At 40.9% G+C, this 12612-nt stretch overlaps 1 protein-coding gene across 1 annotated transcript; it reads right to left on the bottom strand.

Moving 5' to 3' along the window:
- Positions 1-945: 945 nt before the first annotated feature.
- On the bottom strand, positions 946-12014 carry mios (missing oocyte, meiosis regulator, homolog (Drosophila)). The gene is made up of 12 exons (XM_063878433.1): positions 11903-12014; positions 10137-11003; positions 9232-9721; positions 8806-8904; positions 8373-8627; positions 6518-6687; positions 5856-5921; positions 5537-5695; positions 4367-4519; positions 3283-3487; positions 2927-3056; positions 946-2448 (listed from the first exon to the last, which is right to left on the bottom strand). Exons 2-12 carry the CDS (start codon positions 10953-10955, stop codon positions 2358-2360), a joined length of 2637 nt encoding a protein of 878 aa, XP_063734503.1. The 5' UTR covers positions 10956-11003; positions 11903-12014; the 3' UTR covers positions 946-2357.
- Between the last annotated feature and the right edge of the window lie 598 nt (positions 12015-12612).

Here is a 12612-nt window from a genome sequence, read left to right as displayed (position 1 = left end):
CAAGTATGTCTATGGATCCTACTTTCATCCAATCAGGTACGAAATGTCTTACTAGTGTGGAAAGTTTTTTTAGTTGAGGAAATAAAGGATATCCTTTGAATTCAGTCTTTACTATTGCACCACTGTATTATTTTTTCACAATGTACAAAACACTGCCTTATTTGAGACTTGGTGTGTTGCTCTGCATTGTGAAAAAAAACAGTTGAGGATGCCCATTAGTAGATGAACTGTACCTTTCAATCATAATTACAATATCACTCTTCAGCTGATGGTATTCAAAATGTTAATTTTGAAATTATTTTGTTTTTCATTGAGCACTACCAACTTATGAAATATGTATTTATTACATCATTGTATACACACTTATCAGACACCGTTTAACCTACATAATCCACACTGTACAATGCTTTGGGTTTTTTTCCTAACAACTTTTACATTTATATGCTTCTCTTTGTTAAGCTAGGGTAAGCTTGATCAAACTAGAGCACCAAGGTTGATTCTAATTATATTGAGATTGTTGATCAACTAATTCATTGAAACCTCAACTAATATGGTAGAGCTTTTTTTCTGAATTGCCATCTGCTGAGAAACATATTGATGAGATTTAAAGCTCAGCAACATCTATTAATGAACCTTGTGGTAAGATTCAGTTGACACAAGCTGTTCAAAGTCAATAATGAGTTTTCAATCTAATGAGGAAATGTATTACTTGCCTAGTTCCAAAGTCCAAAATCTATTGTCTTTAAATGTTGTCCATCCTTCTGCCTGCACTGGTCTGTGATTCTGTGGGAGTTCCCATGGGAGAATGATGTGACTCAATGCTTTCAAGCACAGATAAAAAAAAAACCGCACATGATAGAAAACCCACGCCATCTGCGTCTATGAAACTGATAATGTACAAATAAACCATGTACAACTTATGGAAAACACCCCATTCAGCAGTGCTCCAATTTGTCAGTCAGAATTTATTTAAAAGAAACGCTGAAAGGGTGAAATTCCAGCCACCCGGTTTTTTTAGGACGCAACACGGCTCGCCAATTTGTCAGCTACACTCCAAAATAGTTCACAAAAGGGTAAGCAGGCTTATAAAACCTCCCACACCGGGAAGAGATCCTGGTGAAAGCAGTATACAGTAGCTCCTGTGCACCCTCCTACTCCTCCCTACTCCATGACTAAGTGATTTAGCCAGCTCTGGTGCAGGCCGCCTCTCACTAACAATGCTTCCCTACGTTAGTGACAGAGCGGGGAGGGTGGCAGAGAAAGAGAGAAAACCCATTTATAATGCAGCTTACAAACGGCCGTCCCCCCATAGACGGCACCCATCCTTGGATTGATGTGTGGTGTGCATAGTTTTTGGGTGCAATTTGGGCACCACAGAGAGGGAGAAAGAAAGAGAGGGCAAGTCTGTGTATGTCGAAGGCTGTACGAGGGGGGTGGGGGTGGGGGGGGTTCAGGGCTCAGGCTTTCTGTTCTCTCGCCCTTTTCTTTGAGTCAATAGTGTTCCGGCAGCTGAGGTTCTTTATGGGGGGAACAATCTGGAGGGTCTTGTCAGAGTGCCGAGCAGCTGCTGTTTTCTGGCGAGCGTCTTTCATGGACCACAGGCCTGGAGTGGGCTGATGAATACAGACGCAGCCTCCCACCCTTCCTTCTCATCACCCTTCACCCCTACCTTATCCCACTCCCCATCCTATACCCCATAACCACCCCTCACACTGGAAGCCATCCCGCTCAATGCCAGATGAAGAGTGGCACAGAAGAACATAAAGAGAGCAAGAGAGTGTGGCTCCGTCCCCCGGGGGACCATCCTTCCCCCCGGACAATGCTTTTATGAGGTATGTGAAGATACTTTCGTAAGACAAACACAGACGTTAAATAGTGTATTAAAACACAAGCAATTAAATATATCTTGGACAGATTGGCAACTTTGAGGACATCCTTACAAGCTAATGTGTGAGTGGAAATTGGATTTTTTAAATTAGATTACATTTAAACCATAAGCCTGATTCAGGTTAGATTGGAAGAGGCCGATTACAGCAGAGCCTCTGTTCTTCTCCTGAGTGCGATTTACATTAGCAGAGCAGTGAGTTTGCATTTGCTCCCTTTCGGTCATTGATTCAGTTAGTAAAATCAGTACACACACTGCCTCCCTTCTTCATAGAGGGCTCAGTTACAACATTACATTCACTAGACTATAACTTAACAGCATCTCATTCTATTTAAGCAGCTGCTGCAGAAAAGGACACTGCTTGCACCCTTCTTCCCTTGCCCAGTTGTCGGTGTGGCGGGTGTAGCAGTGAACCCACGCTGGTTGGCTTTGGGCGGGTGTTTGACTTCACTTTCCGACAAGCTTGTGCTTCTTAGCTGCTGTCTGAAGGCACCAGATTCCCTGTGGTGTCCAGTTGCATGCATTTACACGTGCAAGCAGACACAGGGCACTCTGTATGGTCTCTGTAAAAAAAGTTTAAAAAAGATAAGTCAAAAAGTGTAAATACAGAAGATGGCCAAAGGAATACAGAAGAGCCTGGCAGGTAAGTGTACCTTTCATTCATCCGTTTATTTAAATTCTGATATAAACATTTAAAACAATAAGTCAGGAAAAATCATTTAATTGTTGATTTTTTTTAGCAGAATCCACACAGTACAAATACTTTAAAGTTAGGTGGTAATTTAGAGCACTACTGGTTTTATATAGAATCACTTTGCCTTCCATAATAATCACAGGGAGAAGAAACATTTCTAAAAGTTTAAAAACGAAGGCTGTGCTACAGCACCGAAAAAGCAACGACTAGATTTTATTATTATTTTTTTTTATTATTATAGTTGACAATTTAAGGGCTAATGAACAAAAGGTACAGAGAACATAGCAGGAATAAAATGTACAATGTCTGAAAAAAGAAGCATCTGCAGCATGCAGGGAGAGTCCCACCTGAACCAGCTGAGCATGTGTCCTGCATGGCCACCATGTCGACAGTTGTGACACCAGGTGAACCAGTTGTTGAACTGAGCGAGTTTGTTCTCCCTTGTCAAGTCGACCTTATCATCTGACTTCCCTGTTCCTGCAAGAAAAAAAGATTCATCCACAAGTCAATATCAACAATCAATCAACTGTACTATCACGTTAACTTGGTATGAGTGAAAGCAAAGCAATAAAAAAAAAGGACACTGGATTTGCCCCCCTGCAGATGCTGAGCTAAGTATTATAAACACTTAAGCTGCGCGGAGAGGCCTGCCTGTAGGTATCAGCTGAGCATCTGTCTACATACTCCACATAGGTCAGTTTACCTGGGCAATTAGACACAGGTGTGCCCATGTTCATGAGGCAGAGGGCACAACGTGGCAGCGGTTTCCTACAGCCGGGGCAACTGGTGACTTTTGACTTGGTAGGCGAGCCGCTGACACCGTACTGGCTGAATCCGCGGCCCTGATGAGGCATCGCCGAGCAGCTGTAGGAAATAGACTTGCCACAGAAGTTGCAACTCACAAACACCTGTCGCAAAAGAACACACACAAAGGTCGCTTGATAAGGAACGGCAGACCTGAAGGTGAAATCAACAAGCAAACGCTCACCAGCTGTCTGATTTTCACTTTGAGGTGAGAGAAAGATAAGCATTAGATAATACCGCAATAATCCGAAAATGCTTAACTTTGAATATTGGAATGTCATTGGTGTAGGACGTTGTGCCAAGGTTCGCTTTGTACTCATAATCATACATGGAAATGTTTAAGGACAGTATGAGTACAAACTGGAAAAGAGAGAACAACATTTTTCTGCTAAATAGAACAGGTTTTATGACAACAATTGGAGAGCAGAGCAGTGGGTGTTACAAACTTGGCACGACCTACCTGTGCTGTAATAAACAATACAAGCGTCCTATTTAATCATGGGGGGAGTAATATCCAAGACAGTAAAAAAAAACAGGACAGACTGAGTTTGCCAGAGCCCTATCACATTAAAGTCAAACCAAAAATGTTGTCAAATCTATCTAGGAACGTTTTATAATTGACATGATAAAATACAAAAATACATTGCAGCAGCTTCCGGTTAATTTAATTAATAAATACAAAAAAACTGATTTGGTTTATCTTGAAATGTCAAGAAATAGAGGATAAGGCTCGGGAAGACTTTCAAGAGCAAAAGCAATGCTTTAAAATCTCATTTCAACTTTCTTTTAAATAAAATCAACCAGAAATGATATAAAACATAGAGAAGAAGCAAATCTTCACACTTAATAAGCTATTGAAAGCATTCAGGGTTGATCGGTTCTCTAATTAATGATCAAATATGGTGATTTGTTGTCAGTGGATTTCATATCATCACCACCGTTAATACAAATGTTTTTCAAAATCTTCCCCAGATGTGTGTTACCTGGGCCAGTGGTTTGGAGCTGGGGTCCAGCTTGCCTCTATGGATGTCAAACTCGGCCCGTTTGTGCCAGAATCGCCACGCATCCAACAGGTTGCGGTAGTTTTCGATCCAGCATTGGACTCGGGGGTCTTTCAACACTTCACCTGGGGAGCCCTGTTGGGAGAAATCTTGTCTCAGCCTTATTTCACATTATCACCTCAGTTCACACAATGCACAGGAAAGTACATCACTCATACAAATAGACAATGTGTCCTGGGACAAAATCACTCCTAAGCTTACTCTTCCTGCACCCATCCCTCTAGAGGAATGTGTACATGAATGTCAGCTACATGTAATAGTAAAAAAGGATGCCTACACTCCAGTTGTCTTCTGGAGCAGGTTAGAACAAAAAAGAGTAGTTCTCCAGCACTTAAAAAAGATATAGACCTGTTCCACCACTCCTTCTATTAAGTTTTCTTTATAGAAACAAACGCAAGAGAGCTAATAACTCCAAAGAGAATTGCATAACATTGTTATTAAAGTTGGCAATTGTGTTGAGAATAACAGCTGTGATCTTTTAGAGGCAAGTTTTAACATGTGCTTTGATTTTTCCAAGGGTGTGATCAGAAAAACTCATTGACACTTTGGGTTTTTGGCATTTAGTTCATTTAATTTACTAATGATTAAAATATGTATTTGTTGTTCTGTTGGGTTAGGGGTTAGTTATTGAAGTGTGATGGGAATGTTCTGTGTGCTTTAACCATAAGAATCCTGTTTGCATGGCACTTAAAAAAGTAAAAACTAGATAATCAACCTGTGCACGGATGATACACTCCAGTTTTATAGTCCTCTGTAACGTAATGTTGCTATGGGGTTTATTTCATTTATTTGAAGTGGATCAATAACATATCTGGAGGGTTTGTTAGATTTCACCAGGCATAAAACAATCCACTTCAGCATCACTTTGCATCCTTTTTCTTCACATTGGTACATTCATCATGATACTACGCACATTTACATGAACCTAAAATTTAGATTATTACAGTAGAAGCGGGGAGACAGGGGGGAGCAGCAAATGGTTATCATCATGGTTATGATCATTTTTAGTTGGAGGGCCAATCTTACTTTGTGTGAAAAGAGTGTCGTTCTCACAATAAAGAACTATTTTACATAACTTCTCTGTTTGTGTACCTTCAGCATGCAGAAGCTGGCAGTCTGAACGTCTCCAGTGCGGTCCACGAAGCTCTCCATAAGGTCCACGCCATCTTTAGTCAAACCTGTTAGCAGAATGCCCTCCAGGTTGCCCGCCTCCTTCATCTCATTGGTTAATTTGTCAATGTATCGGGGCAGCTGCAGCCAGGAATATTCAAGATTATTAAGTCAGAGAACAATGCAAACTTATCATGCACTTCTTAAGAAATTCATAAGGAAATTGTTTAAATGGGTGTGACCTTACAAAACAAATTCATGACAACAGTGTGGTATTGAATGATGTGCTTTGTATGGTTACCTGTGCATCGCTGAGAAACATACAAGCAAAGGCTACTCGGTCCCGCACAGCAACACTGCTCTCATACTGAAATAAACAAAATATCTATTTCTGAATCACAATTGAGATAAAAACATTTTTTTTAGCTTCTTACATTTGGTACATTGCATAAGTGTCTCCATATCGGCACAAAAAATGCTTTGCTTGTCATTTTTAAATCTCTGCTCTGTGTCAAGGGATTGCAGGCAATTACTACACCCAATTATTCTAAAAGCCAAGATCGTCAAAGTGACTGAGTAAATGTTCTTGTCCCGGTGGGGTCATAATTTCTTGCCGGGAGAGATCTAAAGAGATAAATAAATGAGACAGCAGCTGGTGGCCAGGATCTGATGTAACTGAAGGAGGAAAGAGCACAAACATACACTCTGTCATCGGAGTGTAGGTGTTTTATGACTTGAAACACATGTCTTCCTGTACATCTGAGGATTTTCCCAATAAAGACTGCTGGAATATTAACAACCTATTCCTCACCGTGTTTAGAATATGAAAACGTTTTCATCAAATGGGAACACACGAGCTACTGTTCAGTGAGAAATGAGTGCCAGTTTTAGCACTTTTTCTTTTCATTAACGTTCTGTTTGCAATAGAGCTATGACATCCCATGACAGTAAGAGATGTAATACCAGCACGCCATCGTAGGCTCCAGGTTCACTGGTGAGAAAGGCAAACATGACGCAGAGGTAGGGGTTCTTCAGCTGCAGCCTCAGAGAGCTGCACATCTCCCTCCACAGGGAGGACTTCTCATCCGTGTAGCCCGACAGAGCCATGGCAACCACATTCAGGTTCAGGTCACCTGTGAATAAGAAGGAGTCAGACAGGCAGGTTTATCCTTACTAAGTGCAAAGTCTGTTCTGGTCTGTGGACGGAAGGACAGTTAGATGGAGCCTCTGAGAATATTGTTCAAGGTGAGCAAAAAAGTTATACAACTTTAATGGTAAGGTCAAATTAATAACACATACCACTTAGATGTCTACAAGCCAAATATATAGCAACAAATGAAGAAGCCAGGTAGCTTAGCTTAGCATAAAGACAACACCAAAGGTTAAACATAGCAAAAATCAGTCAAAAAGGTTTTTTTAAATCAGCACATCTCACTCTCTCTCATTTCTCTTTTACAAATTAGCTTCGTACACATTAACAAGATATAACATGTTGATAAGAGCACAAGAGGGCGTGTTAGGTCAGAACATGTCATGATGAATGACTATATGCTTGTATACATTTGCAGAGCTGCTGAAAAAAAAACCCAACCCTAACAGTTGAGATCTCTCCACTGACACTTCTTACCTAAAGAGTAACCTCATTACAACGAACAGCAGAAAAACGTTTGACCTACATTGGTGGATTTTTTCTTGGTAGAGGCATGTGTAAACAGCCTTCTCACATTTTCATTAAACCTCAGTGTGAACAGTACTGCAGGATAAGTGTTGTGTGAAAAACAAGGTTCTCCAGCTGTTACATTGTTGAAATGCCTTCAAACATTATTTGCTGAAAGGCTCCGAAGAAAAACAGGCCCTATCAGGAGAGTACAGTTATATATTTACTGAACTCTTGAGTTTTTATTCCCTTACTAAAACTGAGTCAGCATACCTTTATAACTAATGTGTTCATAATAACTGTTGAAGCCACGGACTGTATATACAAGTTAAGCATGACACTGTTACATGTTATAATGCAGAGGCAGATCACTGTAAAGTGTCAAACTATGGCATCTCAATTAGAGAGAATTTAGGTGGTTTAAAAGTTTACGGTTTGATTATTTGTATTTTAACTGCTTCCATTTTGACTACAATTAAGCTTTACCCAATAAAATATCAAACACATACTGTAAGACCATGCACATAAAGTTGCAACAACTATTCCATAATTCAGTATTTTGATTTAATGCAACAACTTCATAACTGATACCAATGCCAAAAAGTGTATCATTTCAAATGTGAAAGTGTGTTGTTTTTCTGGGTCTTACTGTCAATTCAATATTTTCCTGACTATTGGTCGGAGCTAAACAAGACCATTATGCACTTTGACTTTGGGATTGGTATTTTTACATTTCTTTGGAGGATTTATAAAACTAAATTATAATTGTATCAATTATTTTGTCAATTGATTCTGAAGCATAACTCTGCAGATTTATTGATTATGAAATATTGTCTTGCATATAAATTAATTATACAAATGTATGTGAATTTTAAAAAAACAATTGAAAAGACTGATTTTAGGTGTATGATCAGACAATCTCCTTATTTTTTATAAATATTGTCATTATTTTTCATTTATTATAGTCTTAGCTTTTATAATTGAACAAGTTTTATTTAATGTTTAGTTTTGGTTGCGTATATTCTAGTTTCTGTGTCTCTGAATGCACCACTTATACCAAGGGAAATTCCTCGTATGTGTAAACCTACTTGGTAATAAAACATATTCTGATTCTGATTCCAGTCCTTTCCTGTCCCCCGTCTCTCGCTCCGAACAACTCACCCTTCTCGGCGGTGGCTCCCTTGTTGAGGATCTGGATGGCCCGACGGATGTCTAGGTTGAACAGAGCCACGGCTGCCGCTCGCTCCCACTCACGCTCCTGCTCCAGTGATCGCAGGAATATCTCCACATCGATGTCGGGACCCCGGCTGATCCAGCCACAGAGCCGCAGGGCCAGGCAGCGCTCCTCGCTGTGGTACCGCGGTACATCTGACTGCCGGTCTGAGCCGCTCCAGCACCTGCGGCTCTCTGTTGTGCCTGGGGGAACCAGGGAGACATACACAGAACATTCAATGAATACTTTGTCCCAGTTGTGCAATGAACTATTCATTTAAGAAAATACATCTTGATAGAGTTTACAACTAGTATTAAACCAAGGTCTGATTCTCCAACATTCTACATTTTGTGATTACATATTTAGGGTCAGATGACTTACCTGAGCTGGTCTTAACAATGTTCTTGATCCCAGAGTAGACGACGGACTGTTTGTTCCCCTGCAGCTTCAGCTCAATATCCTCTGCACACTGTTTCATATGTGACTCTTATATAGGAATTGTAACTGATATTGCAGTTGAAAAATCATAATGAATCAGGGCTGACTGAGGTGCACAATTAACAACTACTGCAGAACTTTATCACAACAATCAACAGTTCAACTGCTGCTAGAAATTCACAAGACAAGTTTACTATTTACCATTATCTAAGTCAAAAACATACAGTAAGCCTTCATATATCTTACATTTCGAACATTGTCTTCTATAGTTAGTAAAGCACAACTATTAAACATATATTGGGCTGTGTTGCTATCAAAACCCAGAAACTCCAAATCCCAGGAGTTTATAAGTGACGTCCAAAAGGATATAAAACAGATCATCCCATAGAGACTTGAGCTGGGGATCGCTCCCTCCCGCCAGCAGGTGGTTCCTCCACACCTGGACGGTGTCGTGTCCATACCTGGACTGAGCCCTCTGCCTCATCTTAGTGGCGATGTCCTTCTCAATCACGCTGTCCACTCCTTCAGCTCCATCCTCCACGCAGTCGTACAGGTGTCTGCCACACGCCCACATGAACGAGGTGCTGGAGCTCCAGGCCAGCGAGATGCGTTCGAACACGGTGAAGTCAGTCATGACCCGGTTGGCTGCAGAGACCACCACCATGCGGTTCTGAGAGGACGGGTGCCAGGCGAAGCTGCCGATCTGGCTTTCACAGGGCTGCACGCTCCTCTCGATAATGGTGGGCTCCGTCTCATCGCCGATGGGTGTGGGAGTGTGCTGCATGTCGTACAGGCGAATGATGTTGCTGTCCCGAGTCAATGTGGCCAGTAGGCCATTACGGGTTGGACACCAGGCCACCTGAAACAAGAAAGGATACATGATTAAACGTGAATTTAAGTGAATTGTACTGATCTTTAATATTTTAATTAACTACTACTAAGTTTTATCACAATACAGTATCTGCTCCAAGCAAAAAGCCTGCCATGATCAACTTTGACTATATTCAATTCAGGAGACTACATAATAGACAATATAACATGCCAATTCAAAACACATTACATTGTACATAAAACTTTACATTTTTCGTGCCATGGAGGTTTCAAATCAAAGGCTTATCTTTGAAATGATACATCGATCCAGATTGATGAAATGTCACATCCCTAAAAACTACATCCTAAGAATCCAAAGAAATCCATATGACACAATTATTTTAAAAATTTAACTACACTGAGTTTAAAACGTTTGCTCATGTCTTGCTCAAACTGCTTCATACCTTAGTGAGCGGCTTAGGCTGCTCAGTGAGCGTGAGCACGGGCTTCTCAAACTTCCTCAGATCCCAGATGGCAACCTGGCCCTCGTAAAAGGAGGCCACGCGGTCATGGAAGTGCGGGTCGACTGTTACCCCCTGGATGGCCTTAGTGTTGACAAACGTTTTCTGGCTTGTGTTTCTCAGATCAAATATTGCTAGGTTCCGGTGCATGCCAGCCAACAGCAGCTTTGGGTCGCGAAGCAGCCAGCAGAGGGAGAGGCAAGCATCGTTCTGACCTAACTCATACAATGGTTTGGTCACCACGGAGCTTGAGTCCAAATCCACAGTGGAGAGACGAATCTTCTCCGAGGCTACACTGGCCTCTGGGGAGAACTTACTGCTAATGTCCCAAATGAGGACAGAGAAGTCTGCTCGGTGCTTGTCCAACCCAGCAGCCAGTAAGTTGCTGTCCACAGGGTTCCAGGCTAAAGTGTTGCATTGACGGGCGTGCTTGGGTACAAACTCTTTCCCCACAAGCTCTTTACATGTGGAGTTGTGGCTCTGACCCAAACTGGTGAGCACCACTCTGCCGTTAGCTTGGCCCACAGCGAGCAAACACTCAGGCTCGTGCTTTGGGTACCAGGCCACACATTTCATGTAAGGGGTGTCAGAGTTGATAGCAAGTAAAGTAGCAGCAGTTTCTTCAGAGAGCGGGAGAGTGCCAGCCTTTGTCTCTGAGCTTCCCACAGGTCCAATACGGTACAGTCCCAGCTCAGAGTCACAGATGACATATCGGTCCGGGTGGTGGGGAGACCACAGGATGTCTGGCTTGGAGCCACTCATGATTAAGAAGCAGCTAGAGGGCTCTCAAAGAAATCTGCCTTCTACCACCTGGAGATTGACAAAGAGTTTAGCACATTGGTCATTCCATAACAACTTACAAGTTAATTTCATGGGTTTAATTGAAAACATCCATGCATAAACTTTGATTAAATTGGTTTGGACCTTGCAGATATCCTATCCTCTACTACAAAGCTTTTTGTTAATTGTAAAACTAATCAATTGCCATTTTTTACTGAATTGGGTTGAATATGGTACCGGTATGAATATGCAAAATGTAATATTTCTGCTAAATGTTTTAGATCAAAATACATAAAAATTATTATAAATATTAGAAAAGCAAGTTTTTACTTTGATATCAAAAGTTATTTGGTCCTGCATAAAACGTGTATGCGTCACAGATCTTGCTATATATAGCTTTCTGCTTTTCTTATGGAAAGGTGTTATTTGTTGTACTTCTCCCTGGCTGCTGTATTACATTCAGAAGTAAGGTAGATATTTGGACTATGTTGACTATGTTCTCTATTTGTTTCATCTCACGGACAAATAATAGTGACATTTCACACCTCACCTTAGGGATGGGAGCAGTACACGGCACTGAGAAATAACATAAAGATGTTGAAGTAACGTTGACGTGCAAGTTAACTGTTCATGTAAATCTGAATTGCTGCGGTCGATGCACCAACGTTAGAAACACTATGATTAATAACTAGTTAGCGAACTATTTGTTTAAGGTAAATCTGCCATTTGAAGTTAACGATGTAGTTAATGTCATTTTGGAGAACTTCTTACAATAGTTAAGACCAAAGTCCAAAGTTTGTTGACATGCTAACCTCAACTAAGCTAACACTAATGCTAACGAGTGAAGGACGAATTAAGCATGACAGTTTAACCAGCAACCGAATACATTTGCGAACAATTTACAACACAAACAATATTGTGTTACTTACAAATAAGGAGAGTGTTTGAATGAGCAGAGGATTTGCAATTTAGCATGCACATGTCTAACAGGGGCACTTCTTTTGGATCCCCTCTGAATGTTGTTGTGTGTTACACCAAAACATAACCGTGTGATAGAAATGTCACATTCTCAAAGTTCCGGTTAAACGAGGTTACACATGCAGATCACCACCAGAGGGCACCGTACCCAAAGTATATACAAATACACAGAAAGGAGAGCCTAATTCAAAACCCATCGTTTCATTAGAACATGTATGATAATGGATTAACATCTTGCAGATGCAGAACATATTAATTCCAGAAAGTAGTCAGTGTACATGCTTCACTTGCACTTAACAAATAAGGTTAATCACTGTAGGCATACTTAACATGGGATTCATAGGCTACTACATCTGGCTTTAGCATTTAGTTGTCAGTGGAAAAGGAAAATATTTTCATGTGGGACCTTTACGCAGAGCATCCAAACAATCTCCATGCGCGACAAAGACCAAAACACAAAGCAAAACCTGTATTTCCTATTTCCAATCCAAGTTGTGCTAAAAGTGACAGAGAAAGCCTGTCGATGAGAATAAAAAGCAGTAAAGTTGCCCTGACAAAAACTCAGTAAGTCTTCTTTTATATTCTAACAGTGCCTCTGTACTATTGCAGGGTGCTTAATGTTCATAACTTGCTGTATGTTGATACTATTTTACAGTTGAAA

This window comes from Eleginops maclovinus, chromosome 3 (assembly GCF_036324505.1).
Source record: "Eleginops maclovinus isolate JMC-PN-2008 ecotype Puerto Natales chromosome 3, JC_Emac_rtc_rv5, whole genome shotgun sequence".
Lineage (NCBI taxonomy): Eukaryota > Metazoa > Chordata > Actinopteri > Perciformes > Eleginopidae > Eleginops > Eleginops maclovinus.
The sequence above is the reverse complement of the archived record's forward strand: the minus strand, read 5'-3'. Positions and strand labels throughout refer to the sequence as shown.